A 26,497-nucleotide genomic window follows, 5' to 3' on the forward strand; every position below is an offset into this window, starting at 1 on the left:
CATGTGTATATTATTCTTATGTTTATTCCTCTATACACAACATGTTATGTAGTGCGTTTGAAGGGTGATTCAGAAAAAAGAAAATAAGGTGTCAATCTGGAATTATAGCAGTTTGGTTATCATTTCTCTTCCACAGAAACTGCACAGTACTCTGACAAATTGACATTATAAAAAAAAAAACCTATTATTCTGCATCACCTTATCAATAATGGCGTGCGTGGTATCCATACACCTGGTAAGTTTTCATCTGTTTGAGTGTATGCATACATTGAATTAGCGCTGCCGTGTGTGTAGTGTGTGTAGTGTGTGTAGTGTGTGTGTGTGTGTGTGTGTTGGCCGCAGTCAGTGACTGAGCTGCTCCGTCACATAAGGTTAGTCTAATGAACAATTTGAGTTTCCTGTTGGTATATATGGAATCAAACCACGTGGAATAAAAAGGAATCATGCCTGCCTTCTCGCTCATAGCTGTGACTCAGCATCCCCTAAACTCCAATCTAATTATGTGTGTGCGTGTGTGTGTGTGTGTGTGCCACAGAAGACACAGTAGTTTCACAAAGCAAAACCGACTAGAATATGTCACTTGGGAGGTAAAGCTCTTAATCTCATTTAAATGCGGTTCAGATCTGTGTTTCCTCTGTCTTATTGATGTTTGCAGTTTTCTTTATGCAGAGTTTGGTGTGTTGTACATGTGTGTGTATGTATGTGCACCTACTGTGCATGAGTTTTATGTGTTTATTTATGCATGCTTGTTACAGGAGTGTGTGTGCATTTGTGTGTGGGGGGTAAACTCTTGCACAAGGTAATTCAGGTAATTGAATAGTCTGTAAGAATAAAGTGCGCCATGAGGTTCCTGTGCTGCCATAACAAACTCTTTTACAGCTAATACACACACACACACACACACACACACACACACACACACACACACACATGCACGCGGACACAGCAGTGAATCACATCCATCAAATTAAAGTAACTCTGGTGCCTCAGGGCTTGTGTTATTTGTTTCTTCCTGCACCCCTCCCTGTCTTCTTCTGATCCCTTTGCCGTGTTCTCTCCCAATATGATGCTCTTATAAATGTAATTTCCCAAACTTGTCTTTTCAGGACCTAAGAACCCCCCTCCCCTCCCAAAACATATTAAAACATATCTTTGTTTGTGCTTGTCTCCATCATTTTAGAAGTCATGTGTAAAACTTTCAAAAATGTGTTTCATGCATTGGCGGGCTATAGACAAGACAATAAAACATATCACTCCCCTTCTAAAGCAGTCTGAATAAACAGTAGACTGTCTCTGCAGTATTTCACAAAGAACTGCACTTAGTCCTAGAATCACACACAGAAAGAAACACACCTCACGTCTTGACTTGCACTTTAAGTTGATCATTTATTTAATGGAACAGTTTGGATCTGAGAATGTCATTTTTATTGGACTATTTTAAATGTGCAAGTGGAGACTCACAAGTAAGACTGTCCTTTTTTTCTCCTTATGTCTGCAGATTCCTCACATACGGTCTTTCTCTATTATTCAAAAGAAGTATCTAATATTCATACCTAAATGAAAGCTGTTCTATAATGTAGTGTGAAAGAGAGGGGAGATGGGAGCAAGGGACAAGGAGGACGGATGGGACTGGAAGTTGGGAAGTAACTGCTTAGGACTGTATGTGTTGGAGTGAGTTTTGCAAATGAGAGAAAGGGAAAAAAAACATTAGAATTAGTCAAAGGGAAGAAAAGTGAGGTAGAGCTGGTGAAATCAAGTCTTCACCCACACGTTTCTAAAAAAAAAAAACCTCAACTCTCATGCTTGCAGTAATCACGTAAAATGACTATGTGGAGAAATTGGATGCAGTAATAATCTGTCATGGTGAAGCAGGAGGACATGAAGGTGTTTTTTCTTGCGTTAGACATTGACCGGAGAAAAAGAGTCATGGCCTTTTTATTTAAAAGAAAGGAAAGATTGACGGTGCTCCTCCCAGATATTCCTGCTGCATGTCAGCCTAGTGTGTGATACAGGGCAGCACTGTCTTGCTACATCAGGTCTCAGTTATGGGTCATATTCTCACCATTCTTTCCTACATGCCTCAATGACTTTATCAGCTCTCTTCCACCTCCTCATCATCTTTCTGTCTGTCTCTCTAAAACCTTTTTGTCTTTACAGCTTTTTATTTGTTTCTATTTCTCTCCATCAGTTCCTTTTTATACTTCTTCAAATTTTCCTGTCCTGCACCATCTTTCTTAGTAAGTATCTTCGAAGTATGACCTCCGTCTCATTGTGCCTGTTTGTCTTTTTAGTAAATTCATCCATCCATATCCATCCCAAACGGTGTCCAGGCTGATGTGATGTGTGATGAGCCTCCACCCTAAATTAGATCATGCTTTGTGCATTACTTTTTTCTCTTGCTTGTTTTTCACCACAAAAATAACGCTGCTTTAACTGTGTGGCCAGATTCAAGCAACTATCTAGCACAGCAAATATATGAGCTAATTTTTCATCAATTTGATAACATTGCCTGATATAAATTCACATTGCAAAAGCTGCAGAGACTGACGGCCTGAAAAGCAAGAGAATAAAAATAGATCTCTTGAGGGTTCCTTTTTTCAGACCTTTATCTAAATTGAACTGTTGGTGAGCTAAGCTGAGTTTAAGGGGTCGGTCACACAAATTACAAAAAAGGATTTTCCCATTTAAGTTAATTCCCTCTCTTCTCTTTTCGTTTTTCTGCAAACAGTCTCCTTAAAAGGTGTTGGCTTCCCCACCATCCATGTCAAAACTACACAGCAAATGAAGGGTACAATGTAATATGCTTAAAGGAGCTCTTTACTAATCTTTATGTAATAAGGTCCATCTGCTCTTCATTAGAAGTACTACTCAAGTTGCATAATGTCTGGCTCATATATATCAATATATAAACCCTTGATGATTTTATCTCGACTTGGGATTGAGACTTAACTTTTTTAAATCTTTTTTTAACAGAAAGCATGCATTATAATCTGGAGGTGTGAGGTTTTAAACAGATGGACATTAAGGGGCAGGGGTGCTAATGAAAGACTCTATAGACCTTTTTTAAGCACAGGTGAATGATACTAATTAAGGTCCTGTTGCATTCAGGTCAAACAGAGTCAGGGTGCTGCTGTGGTGCATGTTGGCTCTGCTGCACTAAATGGAACCACCTGTATTGACCCTACTATTTCATGTTAAAATGGCTTCTGTGAAAAAAGTCTATAGGGCTATTATGATAACTATTGAATTCAGCATTTGAGCTTGAACTGACTAATATATTTCAGCCTCTGCTTCTGATGTTGTCCACTCCTTTTAAATATGTCTCCCAATTTAATGGATGCTTTAGTAAAATAACAAAAACATGCATTCATGCAACAAGCTGTAAACATTTGTCATTTGGCGTTGTGTTTCAGACTTTTGATCTTTACTAACTCTTGGCTCCTCAGCAGCTAAACGCTGTGTTATGTTCACCAGCTAGCTGTTAGCTGGTTAATTTAGTATGTAGTGTACAGTCGGTTACTCAAAGCATTTTTGCTCCCTGTCGAGCCGCATTTTGTAATAACGGTGCATTTTGTAATAAACGTCCAAAATGTAATAACTTTTTCATTTCATTTGGTAATAAAGCCGCATTTTGTAATAAACTGCCCCAACACATTTTGTAATAAATTTTGCCGCATTATGTAATAAGTTATTACATTTTGACAAGATTATTACAAAATGCACTTGCAACTTTATTATTTTCTAGGAAATGTAATAACATGGTGCATTATGTAATAACAATTTTAAAGCATAGTTTATTTGTTTGTTAATTGTATTTTATTTTACTTTAGTAGCAGTACTTAGCAATTACTATCAGTACACTATTCAAAGGTTGCATTAACAGAGAATATTATGTAAATTGCAGATTTTTTGCATTTGGTAATAATCAAATGTCAAAATGTATTAACTTTAACAAAATTTATTACAAAATGCATTGTGGCAGTTTATTACAAAATGCGTTGTGGCAGTTTATTACAAAATGCGGCAGTTTATTACAAAATGAAATGAAAAAGTTATTACATTTTGGACGTTTGTTACAAAATGCACCGTTATTACAGAATGCGGCTCAACACTTCCCTGATTCATCTGGAAAAAGACACTGAGCAGTGAAAATGAATCAAAACAATAAAGTTGCAAAAGATTCCATGATGCTCTGTGGAGCTGAAGGGACCTGCGGAATCTGGTGATAATTTTCTGTGAATCAATAATTAGTAGAATCAATAATTCTCAACTCAAATCTTTCAAAAGGAGGAAGCTGAACACAATCTTCAAATTCCTCAAAAAGGACTTCTGCTGTAGCACAAGCTCCTCCGAAGTGCAGCTCGTCTCCCCAGAGTAAATTGTCAACCCGTGCACACAATCACAGACCAAAGAAGGAGATATAAAAATGGTTTGAGAAGCACAGTAAGTGCCGGAAGGTATTATGTATGTTAAAGGCCACCCCATGACTAATACATGATGGCAAGATTGAAAATCGACAGCCCCTTAACACTTCTTCCAGATATGCACTTAAAGTCGCACCACCAGAGAAAGGGAAATGTAGGAAATGACAAATGGGATATAAAAAATATAAGATGATAGAGGGAGAGATATCAAAACAGAGGTTTGAATAAAAGTCCTCAGATGTTTCCCTCCATCTTTTATGGTTTCATATCCTGGTTTCCTGGGTAACAGCAGGATGGTTATTTGTCCTGATAAGAAATACAAAGAAAGCATCATGGGACAGAGAGGATGAGAGAAAGAAGTAGAAGTAATGAAAAATGACTTATAACGAAAGTGAACATGACTGGATCAAAAGGAAGGTACCATACCTAAGTGTAATTTAGCTTTGTGCATGTTTAAGAACAAAAACACAACCTGAGAACAGCCTATCTGTGAGACAAAGTGAGTTGACCTTTTGTGCACGTGTGTGTGTGTTTGCCCGCAAGGAAAGATAAGAAGCTGCTGACTGACACAAAAACAGCCTTGTAGGAATGATGGGTACAAACCCCCGCGTTCTCTCTCCGTGACCTTCTCTCTCTCTCTTCTGATTGATCTGCCTTTCCCGTTAGTCTCTCTTTCTATTTACCTCACTTTTAAAAACATAATCTTAATTCTGCTCACACTTGTTTATCTCGCTGTATGTTTCTTATTCAATCTTTTTCATCTCCTCTGGGACTGAGAGAAGGCTACTTTGTTTAGCTGAGTCTCTTTCTCTTGAATAAACTCAGAAACTTGTCGGTGGATTGGATGGATGGATGGGTGGCTGCTTGGTGGCCCGTGGGATGTGACTGACTGGCTATACAAAGGAGACTGCTGTGTAATGATAAGGGCACAGGAAGGGTTGCCACAGTAACCATTGCGTCAGGAAACAGCCTTGAGCGATATAGAAAATAAAAAGGCATGGGTAATATTTTCATTATCCATTACTTTTCTATAAACTTTGATCATCATCTTTTTAACCATGTGGCTATCGCTATCATACAAGAGAAATTATCAGTTTCTTTTGCGCAATTACTTGAAAATCGGTTCAAATTTACAATACTTAGATTTTTTTGGGGGGGCCTTTTTGAACTTTATTTGACAGAGACAGCTTGAAGAGTGACAGGAAATGTGGGGAGAGAGAGATGGGGAATGACATTCAGGAAAGAGCCACAGGTCAGATTCGAACTCTGGGCCACTGCAGCGAGGACTGAGCCTTTTGTACATGGGGTGGATGCTCTACCGACTGAGCTAAACGACACCCAAATCTACAATACACTTGGATGGAAATGGACTTATTGTGAGCATGTGTGCTTGCTGACAATAGCATTCGCTTAAAGTCAGTTTTCAAAATAAAACATCCAGTGCAGACTCCTGATCATAAAAGAAAACATACAAAAGGGAAACAATTTAACTATGAACTCTATGTTAGAAAAACATAAACCAAGAAAAAAAAGACCAAATATGAGAGAAGTTAATAAACTCTGATGGGCAAAACGCCTGCTTCTGAAATGCTCTTGCTGGGATATTTAAGCTGCATGGAGAACGGACCAAAATGTAACATCACTGCCATCAATGCTGTGCCCGGTAGAATTTAGGGGAATGTCTTAACGTTCAAATGTCAGACTCAATGTGTGCAATAACACAATCATCCTCAGCTTTAAAAAAATGGGAAACTGTCCAATCCAATGTGAATGTGACATAAAACGGCTGAATCGCTGCCCACGTCTCTGATTTTTCAGCCATTCATATACGTGTCGCTATGCAATGATGGCTGCTTTCAAGTTTGGAAAAACAACAAAGCGGGTTAGATATCTGTAGACTGTATTAGGGATGTGGACATCAAACATAGACTTGGCAGCAAGCATGGCGGAATCTGACAACAACACTCAAATCAGCATATTTCTTCAATTGACACAACAGCTGCTCCTAGCAACCTACCAACTAATGCAGCTCTGTGAAAATAAATAGCGATTGGCCACTTGCCACACAAAATAATGCTGCTGCCAGACAGAGAACCAGTAACATGGACACAAACTCTGACAATTCAGTCTTATTATCAGGCCACTTAAACATTTGGGATGTAGTTGGACTGGTGTTGACTCACAGGATCACAGTGTTTTAACGATGAAATGACTGACACAATGGTCCTTAAAGCACTTCTATAGTTACAGTGACCTGTGTACTCGACTAGTTCTTTTTCATTTCTTCTCTTTGTACTTGTGTTCATACTTTGTTACTTTCTCTGTACATCTCTCCAGGGTGAGCCATCCACTAAACACGACACTTGACACTCTACAGTTGATCAAACAAGCAATTGCTCCATAAAGTATCATATAAAAACACTGCACAGTCAAATATATGATTTGAATTGATTTTTTTGGCGAGGAAAAAAAACAAAGCTGGACGCAATATGCTAGAAACACTTTATTTATCAAGACAACCAGCTGATATTTTTAATAAAACAATAGAGAAAAAACACAATAAATTATTTAAGTAAAGCATACAGTTTTGTCATGAATATTTTTCTGAATACAGCAAAGCAGGTTGATTTTTGTTAAAACTAACAACAACTTTTCTCTGAGTAGAAAATGTGACAGTACAATCCCCACAAATCTTTAGAAGCTGAAACTCTGAACCAAATCTTATTGAAAGAATGTTTAAAAATGTTTAAAAAATCGTAATAATTACACAAACAGGTTTTTCTTTTTTTTGTCTTTGTCTGACGTTGGAATACATGTCGTTCTATTGTAAAGAACTGGAAGTAAAAACAAACCAGTTATGAGGAAAAAGGGGGAATGGCACTTTGGAGCACGCAACAATGGAATGTGCTGATAATGCATGAAAACTGGCAGACACAGGATGTGCACATATACACACATACACACACATACACACATTCACACACACCCCTCAGATACATTTACAATGCCTGTTGGCATCAGGTTTCATAAATGCTCTGACATCATCGTTTGTACAGTAACTAAACATTTTGCAGAAAAACATCTTAGAAAGTGACACGTTACCAAATCACCATCTGTTTTGTTAGCTACTAAAGATATTATGGTGTAATTTAACTGCTAACCATCCTCTGTGAAAATTGAACAACCACCAAGTTTTGTGTTTATCTTTGTGTTTCAAAATACAACACACAGGAATGAGAGAAAACTTTGGCTTTACAGCAAATGAGGCTGCTTTCTTAGATGAACTACAGCCAAAACAACTGTGTGTGTGTGTGTGTGTGTGTGTGTGTGTGTGTGTGTGTGTGTGTGTGTGTGTGTGTGTGTGTGTGTGTGTGTGTGTGTGTGTGTGTGTGTGTGTGTGTGTGTGTGTGTGTGTGTGCGTGTGTGTGTGTGCGTGTGTTGGAATGTAAGTAGCGCACAACCTGATAGAACTTCGTTCAAAAGTGTTTTATATCCCATGCCTGCCAAACACACCGCTGACCTACAGTCCACACACATAAAAGTGCTGCCAGCACATAGCTGATCTGGTTTCAGTGTGACCAAGGAATCGTTTCAGTGTCCGGCTATTCTTTGGAACAAGAGTAGACTGTAAAATCCCATTTTCTCTGTGTAAAACCAGCCTGGAAGCGAGTCTTAGCGTGTGATAGTGGGACACCACATGCGAGGGGATGATGGAGAGATGATAGATGACAGTGTTCTTTTATTTCTAACAGCTGGGTCATGTGTATGGAAAAGATAAGCTGTTAGTTTGAATTCTCGCTGTGTTGCTTTGAGACTCTACTTACCTAGACACACACTGACTTGCACGCATGGTCACATGCAGACCAATCACATGCTTGCATCTGCTGCCAGTTCTTGCAGACTGTTGGTAACCCTCCACCTCTTAAACAAAAGGACCTCTTCCTGAGCGGTGACAGGCAGACTGGCACACACACACACACACAGTCACACATACATATACTTGAGTATGAGTTGTGTTTTCAGCACAAACTAAGAACATTACTCTAACTCCTACAAATCTTTTTCACTTTGGTGCTGCTGCAGAGCAGTGGGTCATACTGTGATACAGATGAGCATCTTCATGAGGCAAAAAGCAGCGTGACAACAAAATCAGGCGAGCTGAATACATGAATATGCTGATTGAACCCTCCGAAGTAGCTGCAATCTTTTATGGGCTTCGTCCTGAAAGTGGCTTCTTTTTCAGCTCTCATCCAGAAGTGCTGGTAATCTACAAATAGGCAACTTGCTTGATTGTCCCTTTTCTGTCAGTTGCCAAAAATAAAAAAAAAAGCTCTTTTCCTGAGTGTCTGCCTCTCTTTCCTCTTATGTCTTCTGGGTCTGGAGATCATGGTTTTATCCGTGTTAGCAGAATTCCTGTTAGTAGTTGGAATGCCTGGAACGCTCAGAAAACTGGGCAGAGCGCAGCGGCCTCATCTGACATCTCCTTTGATGTGTTAGAGAGCGAGCGATGGAGGGAGGGAGAGAGAGAGAGAGAAAGAAAAGGAGCGGGAAGCATATGGATGGAAAGACAGACAAAGGGAAGCTCGAATATATGCGATCAGGAATGTGTGCAAAACAAAGGAGGGCTGCTCTGAAAAATAGAGCAGTGAAGAATTCAGTCTGAATAACTTTAGGTATAATGTGTGTGTGTGTGTGTGTGTATGTATATGTGTGTGTGTATTAGTGTGCAATTCAGATCTGGAGGGTTGTGGTTAGCCCAATTTCACATCAAGATAAAGTGTTATTTTGGTTTACACTCCCTTTAACTCCTCTCCCTCCCATCGTCTGTGTCAGGCTCACTCATCTCAGCATCCTCCTAGCAGAAGAGGTGTGTCTCTCATTTTAACACGAAGAAACGCAAATACATGCACATGAAATATGAATAAAGAACTGTTTAAACAGTCCTCAAATACAATTCAATCAAGTTGGCATCCATTGAGCTAAATATAAATTTAAGTTCAATTTAGTATTGGTATTATTTCTTCATATTGATATGTGGTGTTTTTTGTATTATAAATGTTTCTCAGTATTAAGTTTTTGGAGGAAAAGACTTTGATTGGATTGAAAGTGAAGTCCACTGTCATTTTAACACTTTGTGGTGCACATGTAATGTTTAAATGTGGTTTAAACAGGAATAGATTGAGTCTCCAAGTTGCAGGAAAGCTGAAAACAATTTGCCTTTACAAGTTGCAAAGTTGCAAGAACAAATGTCATTGTGTATGATGTATGCTGCGGCTTGTCTGTCAAATTGTTGCCTTCTTCTTTGCTGCGTTGCTGTTATTAGATGAAGTCTGTTGCGGAATAGATAAGAGAAGAACTCGTCCAACAGTTCTAGGTGCACATAACAGTCTGAGTGCCTCAGCGAGGGGGCTGGGAGGGACACGCACACTCGCACTTTTCATGGTGTGTGAGGAAGATCTCATCTATGACCCAGTGCACCCTTGGCCGCCGATGGCGCTGATACGGAGTGACCTCTGGGGCGTACTTCAGCACCTAAAGGAGTCAGAGAAAACAGAAAGGATGAAGTGATGAGGGGAAGGAAGTGGATTCACTGTTGCCTGAATTATTGATGTTGGGAGTACTTTGTCAACTCATTGTAGTTGGTGCCAATAAATCCTATTTATGTAAAGTTTGTTTTAAGAAAATCAGTTCAACATAGAAGAGAAATGCTGCTTTTGAGAGTAACTGCGAGTATCTGACATTGAAGCAGCAAAGGGTGTCAAAATATAGATTAGAAATCAAAGGCAAGGTTTCTAAAAGTGTAGTGTACTGTGAAACTCTGGGGTCATGAGAAAACAATTACATGCCCACCCTTCCCCTTGTTAATCATAACAGACCAGACTGGAATTCCTGTTTTATTCTGTGCAAAGAGAAAGGCTTTGTTTAGACTTCAGGCAAATCAGATTTGTTTCTCAAATCAGACAGACTGTCCACACTGTTATTTGGAGGTGATCAGATTGGATTTGTGGGTCCAGACATCACCAACCGATCAGCATGGGTTGATGTGGTAGCATTGTAGGTGCCAATAACTACCTACAGTACATTGCTTTCCAACACAGAAGTATGACAAATGGAGATCCATATTTTTCCCCTTAAAACTACAACACTGTCAGGTTTCATTTTGTCTTCTATACAGCTCTGCTTGTAGCAGCTTGGATTCAGCTCAGCTACTCTTTGGACACTTTGGATCTGACGCTGTTTTGTTTTTGTCTGTTTTGAGCAACCGGACTGAGACGCAGCTGTAGAAATATGGTTGGAATTACAGTTCAAGCACCATCCAAATGTAGCTTGGATTTGGTCTGAAAAAAATACTTTCTTTGCTGTCCAGACTTTCTAAAATCAATCTTGATATGCCAAAAAAACTTTTTGGGTTGGCAGTCTCATCAAGGACTTACTAAACACTAGGCCTTAAAGCAAATAAAGGGATTAAACAATACAGTGTGAACACATATTGCTGATACACACAATGATAGATTTATACAGCATGCTATTAACATGTCAAAAAGTTTGCATGTTGAGGTTTTAAACTTTAAAAATAATTACAAGGCTCTGTTTACATTAGTCTATAATAAATACCAATAGTTGAATTTAGTCAGTGATATATACTATAAATATATATATATATATATATGTATAAATGACAGTTGCAGATGGCCACATTGTTCGCAGGTGTCAATTCCTATGTGAAAACAGAGTGAAAGTACAAATTGTTCCACAACGGCCGCAATGAATTTGTTCTCGAGAACTCAGTGAAAGCAAGGCTGCCCATGATTTATGTCAGGACTTTCCAGCACTGAAACAGTAGTGTGAGTAATAATGTGTTTCTTGAGAAGTTCAGTCAGTAAATGAAGCAGTTACAGGTCTTACGACTTCTTGCAAGGAGAGGAGAACACACACACGCACACGCACGCACACACACACACACACAAGCAAGCAGTTTTATGCACATACAGCATACAGACACAAACACACCTCATACACACATACACATAGCACAATTACAACCTAAATCCCACCTTTGTCTGAATTTCCATTGTATTGTTTTTAACAGAGACAGAGAGAGAGAGCCCTGTGGACCATGTTTCAATAATGAAGCTATATGAGAACAAAGACACAAAACGATGGAGGGAAGAGAGAGGGAAAGAATGAATGACAGGCTTAAAGAACAAGAATGGTGCGTTGCAAAGGGTTAAATTGAAAATGGGAATTGGGAAGAATGAAAGGATGATGGAAGAGAAAGGGAGAGGGTAAGAGATAGAGAGAGTAAGAGAAAGAATGCTATCAAATCACTGACAGAGATATGGAGAGAACAGAAAGAGAAAGACGGAGCTGATGTGGAAACAAAGGTGTGAGGCTGCTGGTGCATTGCTGCTTTATTGTTGATGCGGTGCCTGCCTCTGAACACCACATCTCTCTTTCTCTTCTCCTCACTTTATGTTAGTCTCATGTTTGAATCTTTACTTTTTTGTAACAACGCCGTCACATTTATGGACAAGCCACATCATTAAGTCACTAAATTGTGTTAAATGCACATCTGCCTTCTTAAAAGCACACAATTCAGTAATGAGTTTGTCATTTTAATTACCTTTCTTATACACACAAGAAAATACAATCTGTTTAATTAGTGTAAAACAATATGCTGAATAAGTCATTTTGAATATGTTTGATCAGTCCATAACAAGCTGTTTTAGTTTATTTCCCCTCTCTCTGGTACAGGATGAAAGAGGGGGAAAAAAGCCATGAAAAAAACACAGTAATCATCAGGCATCAGTCATCCGACACTCCCATGCCAATGCTCATAGTATGAATAACACACAAATGTTTTCAATACAGCATGGAGGAATTAGGTAAGGCCCTGGCACAGTGGAACATCAGTCTTTCTTTTCTCTCTTTCTTTTCTCTCTTTCTTTCTTGTTTGCTGGCAAACTTTTTATATCCATTCTTTTCTTATAAGGAAGAAAGAAGGAAGGACAAAGATTGATTGATGGTCCACCAGCATTTCTTTATGTTATGAGTCCTACCTCATGTAGTTTGACTGTTGTCTTGGAGGCCTGACAGGTGCAGCCGTTGTTCCAGTTATCGGTTCCGCAGCCACAGTTGCCGCCGCAACGTTTGACCAGCAGACATCGAGGGAAGAAGACGGCGTTAGTGGCTCTCAGCTCCTCGCGCAGGTTCACAGAGTAATTGCGAGGAGTACAGCTGTACCGCTTGACGTCCTCATAGAGACGGTTCAGGTCAACTGGAGAATAGGAGAGAAAATAATACTTTGGTTAAGTTTTCCACGTTTTCTTCTCTTTGTTGTGGTGATTTGGATACTTGTATTTTATGTTATTGAACATAAAATTTGGCCTGCAATAACAGCTAACGAACAGCTATTTAAGTAAGGAAGGGTGAGAGAGACAAAACACTGTTTTAGTTCATTATTGCAATGCTGTTGGTTCATATAATTATTAACAGAAATGTGTGGTATGTTGGAAAGAGATGGAAGAATGAAGAGAGGCAAAAAAGGAAAATTGGCTATAATTCACACTAAATATTTATGCTCCATATTGATTGAAAGAAAATGGTTGAAAGGTGGAGAGACTATTAGATACGAGTACAACTGCAACAACAATTTACTGTAGAGGAACAGATGGAGAGATGAGTGGAATAAAGAGAGCGACAAAAATGCAGAAAGAGAGAACACGGAGCACAAGATGAAGCAGGGGCCATTAATTGATTGTAGATTGAATGTATTGACCGTGGATTTTCTTCATGTCATCCACTTTGCAGAAAATGATCTTGTTTGTGCACATAGGACCTTTGTTTATTTGCCCGCTGTAATGGTTCAAAACTAATTTCAGGAGAGTTAAAGGGACTATGGGAGGAGCTGATGGGAAATAAGGGATTAAAGCACTGGTCCAGAGGGAAAAACTGGGAGCTAACTGGGAGCTAACTAGGAGCTTGATTTTTAATCTGTGTGAATTCTTATATGTTACATTTAAGTGCACACAGAGAGCTGGAGGCCAAACTGTAGCAGGTGGACATTTATTTGGAGGATGTTTTAAAGCAAAGTTATATTTGTAATGGAAAGATCAATCAACTCCATTTTTATTTTCTATGATGATGATGGTATAAGCATGAGGAGACCAAGCATGTGTCCTCTGTAAAATACAGTGGAAACACAATATTGCTCATGTTCTGTGGGCAATCCAGAGTGACCACAGGTGGTTCGAAGGACAGATGAGATGAAAAATATATTACAAAAAAGACATGAGAGGAAAAGAAAGAAGAGCAACAATTAGCAGTGGACTGACTGAGCTCTTTACCAAGGCAGGAAACACCAATCATCACAGCACTGCCCATACCGATTACACAAGGCCATTGACCCATGGCCTTTACTTTAATACTAGTTACACACAGCTCTCTCTCAACACTCGACATTGGCTGACAATCATTTCAACTGAATGAGTTAATTCACTTGTGTTCAGTGCAGTTTTATCTTTTGGTAGAAAAAGAAAAATAGAACATGTTATGCATTTTAATACTAGTTCTGAGAAGACAAAATGAAGCCCTAATAATAGGCTAGACTTGCAACGTTGGTGCCCTTGTCTTTTTCCAATAATGGCTGCCTATAACTACAGTTTACCTCTTTGATAGTACAATGCTTCTCTGTCTCTGAAGTGGGAAACCTGGAAAAACATTATTAAATTGTGACTTGTGTATAAATAACAATAAGACGGCACCATTTATGTTAAAGCACATACCACTGTTTTATCACTTTGCAGTTGTTCTTTCATAGCATGGAGGCATAATGGGTATTTCTGAAGCCTTTTCATTCTGTAAATAGGCTCCATAGACTTGCCTTAGGAGGAGCCCTCTGCACTGGGGATGAGGATTAGTTAAGAAAATGTTTAAATTTGAGGATTGTGAGGCAAGATCCAAAGGAACTGTCGAATATGAAGGTCTTAATTACACATTATTTTAAAACTAGATTGTGTTAAAAAAAACTGATTCAAGCTATTTGAATGCTCTGGTTTGATTTATTTACTATACTAATAAAAAACTGGTGTAAAAGGTTTGAGTCTTTGAGAGAGATTTTTGAGAATGAGCCTTGAGCACCATGGGAGGCATCCACTGGGCTACACTTTAGGGGAGGATGACTAAACAAACCCTCAACAGAAACATGACAAAAAGAAATTGCTGATGCGTTCAAGTTTATGATAGGATGGGACTGTCCTCTGTCCAACAGAAATTATTATAATTATTAAAATTATTCATGGAGCCAATTTAGAGCTTACAGCCTGAATGAAATGGGACAATCCTTTCTTGAAACAAAGTTAAATAGTTTGTTAAAATAAGAGTAATAAGAGTATTTGTAATATTTCAACTTTTGCTATGTCTGTAGATGTTTCACAGATTTTCTAAAGAGGATCAACAAATCATAAAACATACACTAAACCTAACCAAACCACAGTGGTATAATATCAGAAAAAGGGTTTTATTTGGTTGAATGGTTGAATCTCAACCAATTAAAGCGTTTCCAAATATTCTTTAAACAAGTCCATTTGTAGTGAAGATGAATGAAATTTTCTTGGGTCACCACTACATTTTGCACTTTGCTGAAATACAATGATCTCCTACAAAAACAAGAATAAAGGACTTGTCAAGATCGATACTTGTAACTAGAAGAGTGTGGCTTAGTGAAATTGGCTTGTTTTTGAGCTTTGCTGCAACAATAAAGACCAGTCATGCAATACAAACTAGCTAGGAATCACATGTCCTCCATGTTAGTCTAACAATGACAAATTTGCTTGAAGTGCAATATTGTGTGAGTCAGAAACCCAAGAGAAGTGCAGTGGGGTCAAGGGAAGCCTAATGGCATTGGTAATCAATAAGTAATTGTTCACAAAAAGAAATCTTTATTGTGGGGGTTTCCATTCATGACATGAAGGATGTGGGAAGCCAAATGAACAACAATGAAGAGATAGAGAGAAGAACAGGAGATGTGATCATTTACTTTGACAATACAGAGAGAGCATGAGATGGAGGTTTATACTGACGAACTAGACTGTGGTACAGATGGTGTTTTCATATTGAGAGGGATATAGAAAAGAAATGCAGCAAATGAAAGCTGTTTCCACATTTCTATGTGTATGGGCCTTTGTGTGTGATCGTGTGTGTGTTTGTATGCTTCTCAGAAATCCCTGATTTCTGTCTTAGAAACTGTTGCTATGTGCACATCTGTTATACAGGAGGCTAAATGAAAAATGGATTATGCCTACACTGTGCGAGTATTGACAGGCTAAACGAGAACAACTGATACAAAGAGTGTGCCTCTATCACATTGTGTGTATTTAAACAACTGTACAGTACAACCTGGTTTAAGGTTTTATGGAATAAAGGAAGGCTATTTACCAAGTCATGCAGACCAATGTTTAAATGGACCCGGCACTCGTAGTATTGCTCTAATCCAATCATTACACACAGTGCGTGTTTCATGCTACAGTATCCAAATGTTGCTCTATATGCAGAAGTTTAATGATTTATTATTTACATTAGTAAAGGCAGGATTTTCAATACGATAAACAATAACAAAATAAACATAATAAAATGTTGGTTCACAGCTCACAGCCAAATCCCAGAAACACTTTTTAATCATACTTTCAGTAAGTGAGATTTTCATAGTTGACGATAGAATTGTGAGAATGTCAAGAGTCACGAAAGACATCTGTAACATCTGTAATGTAGATGAATGGGATGAAAGCACAAGTCACCTGCTACCGTATGGGCTCTGATGGGCACATTCAGTGCTGCCTTACAACACCAAGGAGTGTGCTTGTACATAGGGGTAAGATGTATGTTATTATACTGCATGAGTGAAGACGAATGCACAGGTCATGTGTGATGTGTAGGTGTGTACCCTGTGCGTGTTTTCAGGGCTGAATTTATGTCTTTTTAAGGGGACTAAGTGTAATCTCAGAAAAGCATCAGTGTGGAACGGTGTCAAGGAGTGTGGGGGAGAAAGAGACAGAAAGACTGAGAGCAGGCAAAACTGCGAGAATGACTCACAGAGCCACCGACATGAAAGAAGTGTGCAACAATTGCTGACCATATTCTGCTCTAAAGTCGAACGCAAAGATTTGTTTGTATTATTATGTTTTTATCTTAACTTGTTTATGTGTGAGTCAGCATGTGCGAGTGACTTAAAAATGTTCCACTTTCTCAATATTAGGATCAGAATTACTGCGCTTCATGTGAACAAAGGTGGCTGTGAGCTACTGAGTGTGTGTCTTAATGAAAACAAAGCTAAGCTGCTGACTGTGGCACATTTCTGCTCCACTGCACAGGTTGAATTTCCAATTAGAGAGAGCTACGCTGGTACAATATATCAAAGACCTGCAGCACCTATGCACCTCTGTGTAGTGCTGCAACATGCACAAATTCCCCCCAATATGTGGAGCTTTCCCATGCCAGCACACACACACACACACGTGCACTGATAAATAGAGATAGATTTGCTGTCAAGCACAAATATTTACTAAGGAACAGGAGAGCCTTCGGGTAGAAAGACAGAGAGTGCGGGAGTAAGATACAGAGGAACAGGTGAGCGAGATGAGATCGCAGGCACTCAGTTCTGTCACAAGCTTCAATGCTTCTGTACACTACACACACACACACACACACACACACACACACACACACACACACATAGCCCTGCAGACACACTCTCATGACTTGGGTGTGTGTAATAATCAGTGCATGCAAAAATCTTCTCTTAAGGACAAAATCTATTGCCTCAGTGACGCGAGTTCATTGGCACTGACTTCTCAGTATAAAGAATTGCCTTGAACTGCTGGTCCTGCGTCATCTTAAATCTGTCACAGACTCACTTTTGGACCACTAGAGGACAAATTGCTCTTTTTTTTGATGATGCAACAACTTAGTCAGGCTACGATATGTTGTTGCAAGAGCTGGTTTCATGTTTCATGATGATCTTTTATATTTACAGAAAACCAGAAAACGAGCAAAACACATTTTCATTTCTACACACATTTATTTCAACTTCGAAAAGTACCAAAATTAATCAGAATCCTCTTTTAACACTATATTTTTTTTTTTAGCGCACAGATGTTTCTTTTACCCTCCCGTATTCCCACATGTGAATTAAGTGTGCATAAATAAACTCCAGACAACCAGACACAACCTAATGTCTTTGTCGCACTCTACCTTACATGACGCAGGCTGGATGGCAGTTTCAATTCAGTATGCAACACTTCATTAGCATGTTTTCACTGGCTGCCACCTGTGCTATATTTGATCACAAGGCGGCAATTTGGCTCCATTACAGTCATTACAGACCTGACTAATAATTCCCTTCAAATTATCAAGGTATGACATTGTCTACTACAATGCTGTACCACTGAGTTTTATGTATAGCCCAATAAGTGAGAATGGGTCTCCTGCTGTGTGGGTCGTTCTTGGTCGGCACGAGGCGGCACACTCTCCCCCTCCCCTCCATCACATCCGCTACCAACAACTGCACCAGTCTGCAGCGAAATGTGTGTACGGAGCATAGTTGATGAGGATCACCATCTGCAGCCCAATAAAATGGGATGAGTGCATCACTGCTCTCGTCTTGCTGCATCAACTTTATGAACTCAACATGTCACCACGAGTCATCTGGTATCTTTTCCAATGTCATGTTGTATTCTGATACATATAATCAGACAATGTTTCTTTATACATTTAAAGAAAAAGAAACCACAAAACCAAACTGTATAACACCACTGTATAAAAGCTTACTTAGCTTACTTGATCATATGGATCAAGCAGAGCAATAGTATCTGCTTGATCCATATGATCCTTACCCCAAGAGAAATATTGAAAGCAAATATTGACTTTTCCTTGTATACATAAAAACCCTGATACAATAGTTTGTATCTCTGGAAAATCTTCCCTAGAATTTAGTCTCATTTAGCATTATATTCTATATTCATGTACATAATATCTTGAGTGACATTTGTTTTTTTGGTACTGTTGAACCACTGATCAATCACCCACTAATTCTGCAGTTCAGCCCTTTTTGACATTTGTAGCTTATAATTTTACTTTTCAGACACATTTAAGCATATAGCACAGAATTTACCCACCCACTGGAGCGTAGGTTTATTGGAGTTAATGTCTATTTAATGCACGTAGACACTAAATTGTAGGGCTATTTTGTACATTTGTGACTATTTTAATGCTGCAAAACTGGAACATGCTTTACTTTTATTTACAGTTATACCATCAAATGAACAGGAAATACTGTCTCTACTCATTATATCTATGCATAATGTTGCCATTATGCATAAGACGCCATGTAATGCTGCATATTCCACATACAGCAATGTAAAAGGCTTTGAGATGATATGACACATGTTTAAGATGATGTACAACTTTTTGTTGGACAGGTTCATGTATGGCTTGTAAAACGATGGGGATATAAAGCATATCTTACCTTTATTATGTCTGCTTGCCAGATGATAGGCCCTGGATCTATAATGTATGTGTGTTTGAGTGTAGATGCTGTCCAGGTCCTGCCTCCAGGTGTCTGGGCTCAGGGATCTGAGAAGTTGTTCTACAGTGTCAAACGCAGCTATGGTCCGGTCCAAATCCTCCAATGAGAATGGAACTTCTGTGACTGCTGCTGGTATCTGTCCTACACTACTGTCCTGCAAAGTGCAAAGGTCAAAGAATTAAAGGCAACATTTTTTAATGTTATTATATATTAAAGCCTACAGGAAAGCACAGGTCGCCATGTGGACAGTAGGTCACTTTATTATTTCTCCCACCATTACTATACTGAGGAGCACCATAATAGAACCTCATTTAATGGGTTACTAGAGAGCCAGTGATGATGTTTTCCAGTACTTGATAGTGAATCAGGTGGCTATGCTGAATATGTGGAGGCTATATGTACAGATAGGTTGGGTATTTTTCAAGCTAAAGAAAGATCAGATTTCTGAACTTTATGAAATCCTTCACAATGTTCTTGGTTCCTTACAAACAGCATATTTTATTGTTCATGGTGTAGTTACAGCATGTGCTGTGGTAGGGAGGTCAGGGCTGTTTCCTTGCAAGCATTGACAAGATATCCAAGGATTCATGGAAAGATTTGGTGATATGAAAATATAGTCCACACTGCCACAAAGAAACAGTAAACATAAAGGCCACAGTCATTGTCGGTCATACTGACTCTAACTTCTCTAACACATCCAGTCTTTTAAGAAAGCCCTGCTAAACATTTCAGACAGAGCTTTTAGTGAAATGGGAAACATACTTTCAAAGAGACATCTTGACCTGATGTCAGTCAGTGTCTTAATCTACAACACTGCTCTTTGGCTTTCTCTCAACATCTGTGATGCATTTTACTTAGAGTAATATGTGGTTGTTATATTGCACTGTATTGTGGAGTGTGACCAAAACACTAAATGCGGTGCATTTACTGTGATTATAAATACTCTCCATGCACTCCCATCTACGACAGTAGAAACCAGCCTGTAGTAAAGACCACAGTGATTGAAATACTGCGTTTCATTATAAATGTCGAATCGCGGTGGCAGCAGTCGATAAGCAAACCTGAGCTTGACTCTTCTTGAAATGTGAGACATACGTTGTTATAAAATTGTTATCTGCTGTATTATTATGCAATATCAACAACATTTCAACTCCTGAATAAGTAATAATTTCCACCTTATATAAGTGTCACTATATATATATATATAGTATAAGAGTCATTTACCCTTTAAATGTCAACATGTAGTCTGAGGGAGACATATAAAAAAACAGGTAAATTCTTACTTTTTTTCTTACAATTTAATTTTTAAATGTGATTCCCTTTTATATTGTTGGCAACATGGGTGACAAAAGTGGTAAAATATTGCACAGATGAATCCTGGAAGGTCCCTGCTAACTGCTACAGGCTATTTATCGCTATTTATTAGAGGATGCAATCAAATTCTTATAGCGTGTATGTTATACCTGTGACATTAGCTGCACTGAAGGAGAAGTGATAAGTAGATGTCAGAAGCTTACGGTGGGAGATTTATTACAGCCAACATGAACTACACCTCTGAGAAATTTATTTTAAGAGATTCAATAAAGTAGCTTCGTAAAAAATAATTCAAAAATAATCATTTCAATATCACTACCATGTGAGACCTCAACTAAATCCTGAATTCAAAAGATTACTGTCCTGATAGCTCACAATTCATTTAGAGTGAAAACCAACGTATCAGTGAGTGGCTCATCTTTCTCATTAATGTATCACAATTTGTGTTGCTCATTAGTGTGAAACAGTTACCAACATGAGCTGAATGTAAAAGGATCACAAATCACTGGGAAAACCCACGAAGCAGATAGCATGTAAGAGCGCCATTTGAATGTAAAGCGGAGGAGGTCGACAAACTGTACATGTACGTCCCATTTGCACTAGCAGTGACATGCGAAAACATCCCACACACGTATAACCATTATCAATCCATGCAGAAAACTGCCACACAGCCCGACACACAACTAATTATTATGGTTGCATATGTGAGTGAACCCCACTGCTTGTACACACAGACACACACAAATTACACTTATGTACTTATAAAAACATTAGTCTAAGTAAGCATGTCATTTTACATTGCAAGCTTCATGCATAATAAATATATGCATGAATATATTCTGTGTGGGGGTGTGTGTTAGCCTATGCTAATTAAGATGATGTGGGGTGATGGGCATAGGGTAGGTAGGTAGGTAGGTAGGTAGGTAGGTAGGTAGGTAGGTAGGTAGGTAGGTAGGTAGGTAGGTAGGTATGTGTTGAAATATCGCAAACATTATGTTCAGTTATTTGAACATGGTTTGGAGCCAAACTAAAATTAACCAAACTAAGATTACAACAATGCATAAAGTGTGTATGTGTGTGTATGACTTACCGACATGGGCATAGTGACGGCCTCCCAGTTGGTGTTGGACGCAGGCAAAGGAGTGTCATACTGCAGGAATGAACAACAGAAAAATACAAACCATCAATATTAGATCATATGAGCAAGCAAAGGATGAGAAAACATACTGAAAAGAAGAAGAAAAGGAAAGATGCTTATAGAACGAATTAAAAATATATTTTTAAATTGGTTTCATGTCTTAAAAATGTACAGTAAGTTTGTCAGTTAGTGATCAAATCAGCCTGATGTTAAACTTGATATGATTTAGGTAAGACTATGGGAATCATGGCAGGGTGTTGTGATACAATGCTTTGGCTGACTTGCACATCCTCAAAAATAAATTTGCACATACAGTAAAAGGAAACAGACATTAAAATGATAAGAAGGGTGATTTGTCGGATTGGTGTCTGGCCAATAAATCATTGTTAAAATATGGTTAAGTTCAGACAACTAAAACTTAGGGGTAAGGTCGGGTTAAGATCCTGTCAATGGTCAAAATGAGGTGGAACTAAAGGATAAGGTTAAAAGATGTGAACTTCAGTTTTCCATGTGACTTGTTGCACCATAGACACCTTCTTTGTCCTGGATTACTACATAAGTATAAACTGTATTTAAAGTTTAAGTGTGACTAACTGATCAAATAACATGTTTGGCATAGCCTGCACTTTGGTGGTTATGCCACCTGGTGTATTTATTTTCTTTAATTTCTTACACATATTTTTTGATTTGCTCACAGTGACTGTAAATGGTGGCTGAGGTTAGGCAACTACAGTAAAACCACATGTAAAGGGTTGGGGAAAGATCATGATCATCATAACGCCAAGTGCTAACAGCTACCCTTACTTTTTTTTTTTTTTTACTTTTAAAAAGTTGCCTTTAAACACAACTTGTAGGAGACAGGGTGGTGCTTTATTTGTAATCTAAAGTGTTCTAAGATTTCAGGTGTCTGCCTGTCTAACAGATTGGACAGGACTGTCAGTATGTCAGGAAATTCCTGAAGGAATTTCCATTGAAGCCGGTCACAGCATGCCTTTGTGCGTGTGTGTAAAAGAAATCAGACTCTGGTCAAAGCACGTTTAGGTGATAAACACTCATCAGACTGACATGTTTGGCACACATACACGCATTCTTTGCCTTTCCTCTCTCATACACACATACACACAGTCTCTGGCATCACCCTCTTGACTATACACACACATAAAAATCTCAGCTGCTCTTGAATCCCTTTCCTTGAAGAGTCTCCGGTCAATATGGAACAATTAATCTGTCTCAACCACACTTCAAAGACACAGTGCCTTCACTTTGTCTCAGAGTGTGTGTGTGTGTGTGTGTGTGTGTGTGCTAATGTAATAGAGTTGACATCAAAGCCTGTCAGTGTCCAAAGGTTTTTGTTTTAACAGATTCTTGCATGTGGTGGATAAATGTACTCCTACACATAAACGCACACCCAAACCAGCTGTGAATGAGGTCAGAAGGTTTCCTGTAAATGTGTGTGTGTGTGTGTGTGTGTGTGTGTGTGTGTGTGTGAGAGAGAGAGAGAGAGAGGGAGAGAGAGAAAATGCATGTTTACAGATTCCTAGTTTCATTTCCTTTTAAGGTTAAATGCCTAATTTCAAGCACATTTGGCCTTACTTAATAGGGATGGGAAAAGTTGAAGAGACAGGGATCAGAACATGTAGACAGAGGACTAAATCCCTTTGTGCATACAGACTGTAGTCACCTCCCAGCTACACCACCAAACTTTTACCTACATACTACATACTTATTTGATATACAAATGTATGTATTTGCTAAAACTGTAACTCAAAAGAAAGTAGACTAAATGCTTATGTTTTATACTGGTCAAAACAACACGGTCACTTTTCCAAATGTAGTTTGGTTTACTTATCCTGAACAACAAAAACATTAAAAAATTTAAAAAAAAAAAAACATAAATTGTTGCCTCTCAGTTCTAGTGGGTTTGATGTCCACACTGACTTATTACAATCAAATCAATAGGAGTAAGTCATGGACTGACTGGTACTTCCTTAATGTATCAGTTTTCATCAATCATCCTGCATCTGTGTGGGGAAATCAGACTCTGGTGAATGATAACACATCATGCTGAACTTTTCTTATTTATCTTCTTTACCACAAAAGCCTGTGGCTTAGTTTCACACGCAGTCCGACAGAAACTGACAGTGGTCTTGGTCTGGTTGTTTGGTCTGTATCAGAGTTTGATTGATAGCTTTTAAACAAGCTTAAATGAACCAAAACCAAACCAATTGCACCTGAATTCTTTTCTCTCTCATAAAAAACAGGTTAGGTGTGAGGGTATCCTAAACAGCTATCAGTCTCCATTCAGTGCTGATGCCTCTATATGACTTAAAGACCATCAGCAAGAATTATTTAGTTTAGTGGATTTTGTCAGATTCCCTTTGAAATAAATGAAACAAGGCAGTGAAAACAGAATCAACTTAAATGATAGGTCCTTGTAGTTGTTTTGATTTGTTTGGTTATACAAAGCAGTATAAAAGTATAAAAGTAAAGCATATAAGTGTAGCATTATTGTTGGAATTATAATATATAATAAGAATAATCATTATAAAGAATCGTCAGATGATGTAAATAAAAACCTCTGTAAATTTCATGCCACCGTGTTAAGAAATTCCATGTAAAATATGATCAGCATCTCCAGCTTTCAATATGAAAAATCTTTTTTAGAGGACATTTGTTAAGTTGCTATATAGGCTAATTTTGTAAGTGAGTTGTTTTTGAATATGCTTTAGTTTGTTTGACCTATAGACCAATATTTGTTACAGAAGCTAAAAGTAATATTTCAGCCAGCCGGGCCACATTCACTGGTGGCGAGGGAACAATTTCTTATTTACAGTAGCAGTCTAGTGGAGGGGACACCAGGGAGCTGCCCTTTTCAACCTCCATTTTGCTGTTGGACACTGGAGCATCTGAGGATTAAGTGTGTGGTAGATGGTGAGGAAGGCAAGAGCAATTCCTTGTCGACGTCAACTCTGCATGACCAGTTATCTCGCTTATAGCCAGAGGACATTTAAGTTATTAGATAAATGACATCGGCCACATCTATGCTGCCTCATCTTTATCTGAGCTAATTCAAGTTTTAAGCTGAATCCAGGAAAATGTTCCTTCTTATGTAGACACTGTGGCTTTCCTTGTTGATATGACTAGTGTTAATCTGCAGTGTATTTTTGTGAATATGAATATGTATGTAAACTATCACGACTACTATGTCACTGTCTACTGGTGGCTGATGCTAAAATGGTAGTGAATTAGAGACTTAACTTATCGTAATTATTCACATTTGATTTTATTAAACTAGTGGAAATTATGTTTTTACTGTTTCAGCAGCAGCAACAGTGGTTCGCTTGATTCAGCAGAGACTTCAGGATGGATGCTTTATGTTCGGTACTTAGCTGGACTAAGCCATTAAAAACAGACAAATACATTTGTTCCACCAAGCAAATCTCAAATAGACATGACAACAACATTGCTTTGAATCTACTGACTTGAATGTCCTGCAGGACACACATGGTAAGGACATCGAGGGGGTCACCCACTGGACCACTGACTACCCGAACTTCTGTATGGATGTTGTGGTTCGCATTAAGACTATACGCTGCTTCCCTAACAACAAGCCCTGGATCAACAGTGATGTCAAGGACTTCCTTAACAGGAAGAAGAGGGCATTCAAAGACGGTGACAGAGATGAGCTGAAGCGTGTACAGGAGGAACTCAAGGTCCAGCTGAGAGAGGCAAAGGAGGAGTACAGAAAGAAGGTCGAACAGAAGCTGCAGAGGAACAACATGAGGGAGGTCTGGGATGGCATGAAAACCATCACAGGGTGCAAGAAGAAGGGCAGCAGCACAGAAGAGGGGGATGCTGGGAGAGCAAACCAGCTAAACCTGTTTTTTTTAACAGATCTGATACTCCAGCTCCTACAGCCAGTGACTGCCCACTTCCCCACCACCACCATGGACAGTTCAACCTCCCCACCAAGAAGTACTGCACATCGGACACTGTGGTCAGCAGCACCACCACGGACAGTTCAACCCCCCTACTGTTCACCATCACCAAGGAGCAGGTGAGCAGAGAGCTGAAGAGGCTGCGCCCGAGGAAAGCAGCAGGCCCGGACAAAGTGTGTCCAAGGATGCTCAAGGTCTGTTCTGCTGAACTGGGGGAGCAGCTTCAGCATGTCTTCAACCTGAGCCTGCAGCTGGAGAGGGTCCCCGTGCTATGGAAGACTTCATGTCTCATCCCTGTTCCTAAAACAAAACACCCCAGGGAGCCGGGTGACTTCAGACCAGTGGCACTAACATCCCACATCATGAAGACTTTCGAACGGCTGCTGCTCCATCTCCTCAGACCCCAGGTCCACCACGCTCAGGATCCACTGCAGTTTGGATACCAGGAGAGGGTGGGTGATCTGCTACACAGGGCTTACTCTCATCTGGACAAGGAGAGCGGTGCTGTGAGAATCATGTTCTTTGATTTCTGCAGTGCCTTCAACACCATCCGGCCCCTCCTGCTGAGAGACAAGCTGACAGAGATGAGGATGGAATCACACCTGGTGAGATGGATTACAGACTACCTCACAGAGAGACCACAGTACGTCAGACTGAAGGACTGCATGTTGGACGCTGTGGTCAGCAGCACCGGAGCACCACAGGGGACCATGCTCTCTCCTGTCCTCTTCATCTTGTACACATCTGACTTACAGTATAACTCTGGGCTCTGCCACATGCAGAAATACTCAGATGATACTGCAATAGTTGGCTGTATCAAGGATGGACAGAGGGGGAGTACAGGAGCCTGGTTGAGGACTTTGTGAGGTGGTGCAGGTCCAACAATCTGCAGCTGAACACCTCCAAGACCAGGGAGATGGTGGTGGACTTCAGAAGGAAGAAACCACATCTCCAATCTGATGTGGAGGTTGATGTGGTCAGGATATCCAAATATCTGGGGCTGCAGCTGGACGACACGTTGGACTGGACAGCAAACACAGACACTGTCCACAGAAAAGGACAGAGTGGCCAGCGTCCTCTTCTACGCTGTGGTTTGCTGGGT

General features: G+C 39.3%; 1 protein-coding gene across 2 annotated transcripts in view; it reads right to left on the reverse strand.

The window, feature by feature from the left end:
• Positions 1 to 8,478: 8,478 nt before the first annotated feature.
• Positions 8,479 to 26,497, reverse strand: part of pdgfd (platelet derived growth factor d) — a 51,225-nt gene continuing 33,206 nt past the window's right edge. For both annotated transcript variants that reach the window (XM_019276131.2, XM_019276130.2), the window contains exons 4-7: positions 21,410 to 21,469; positions 18,946 to 19,159; positions 12,485 to 12,702; positions 8,479 to 9,956 (exon numbers count right to left, since the gene is read on the reverse strand). In XM_019276131.2, coding sequence (XP_019131676.2) covers positions 9,822 to 9,956; positions 12,485 to 12,702; positions 18,946 to 19,159; positions 21,410 to 21,469 — 627 coding nt within the window. In that variant the 3' untranslated portion in view covers positions 8,479 to 9,821. The remainder of the gene's footprint in view (positions 9,957 to 12,484; positions 12,703 to 18,945; positions 19,160 to 21,409; positions 21,470 to 26,497) is intronic.

The sequence above is a fragment of the Larimichthys crocea genome, chromosome VII, assembly GCF_000972845.2.
Source record: "Larimichthys crocea isolate SSNF chromosome VII, L_crocea_2.0, whole genome shotgun sequence".
Classification (NCBI taxonomy): Eukaryota; Metazoa; Chordata; class Actinopteri; family Sciaenidae; genus Larimichthys; species Larimichthys crocea.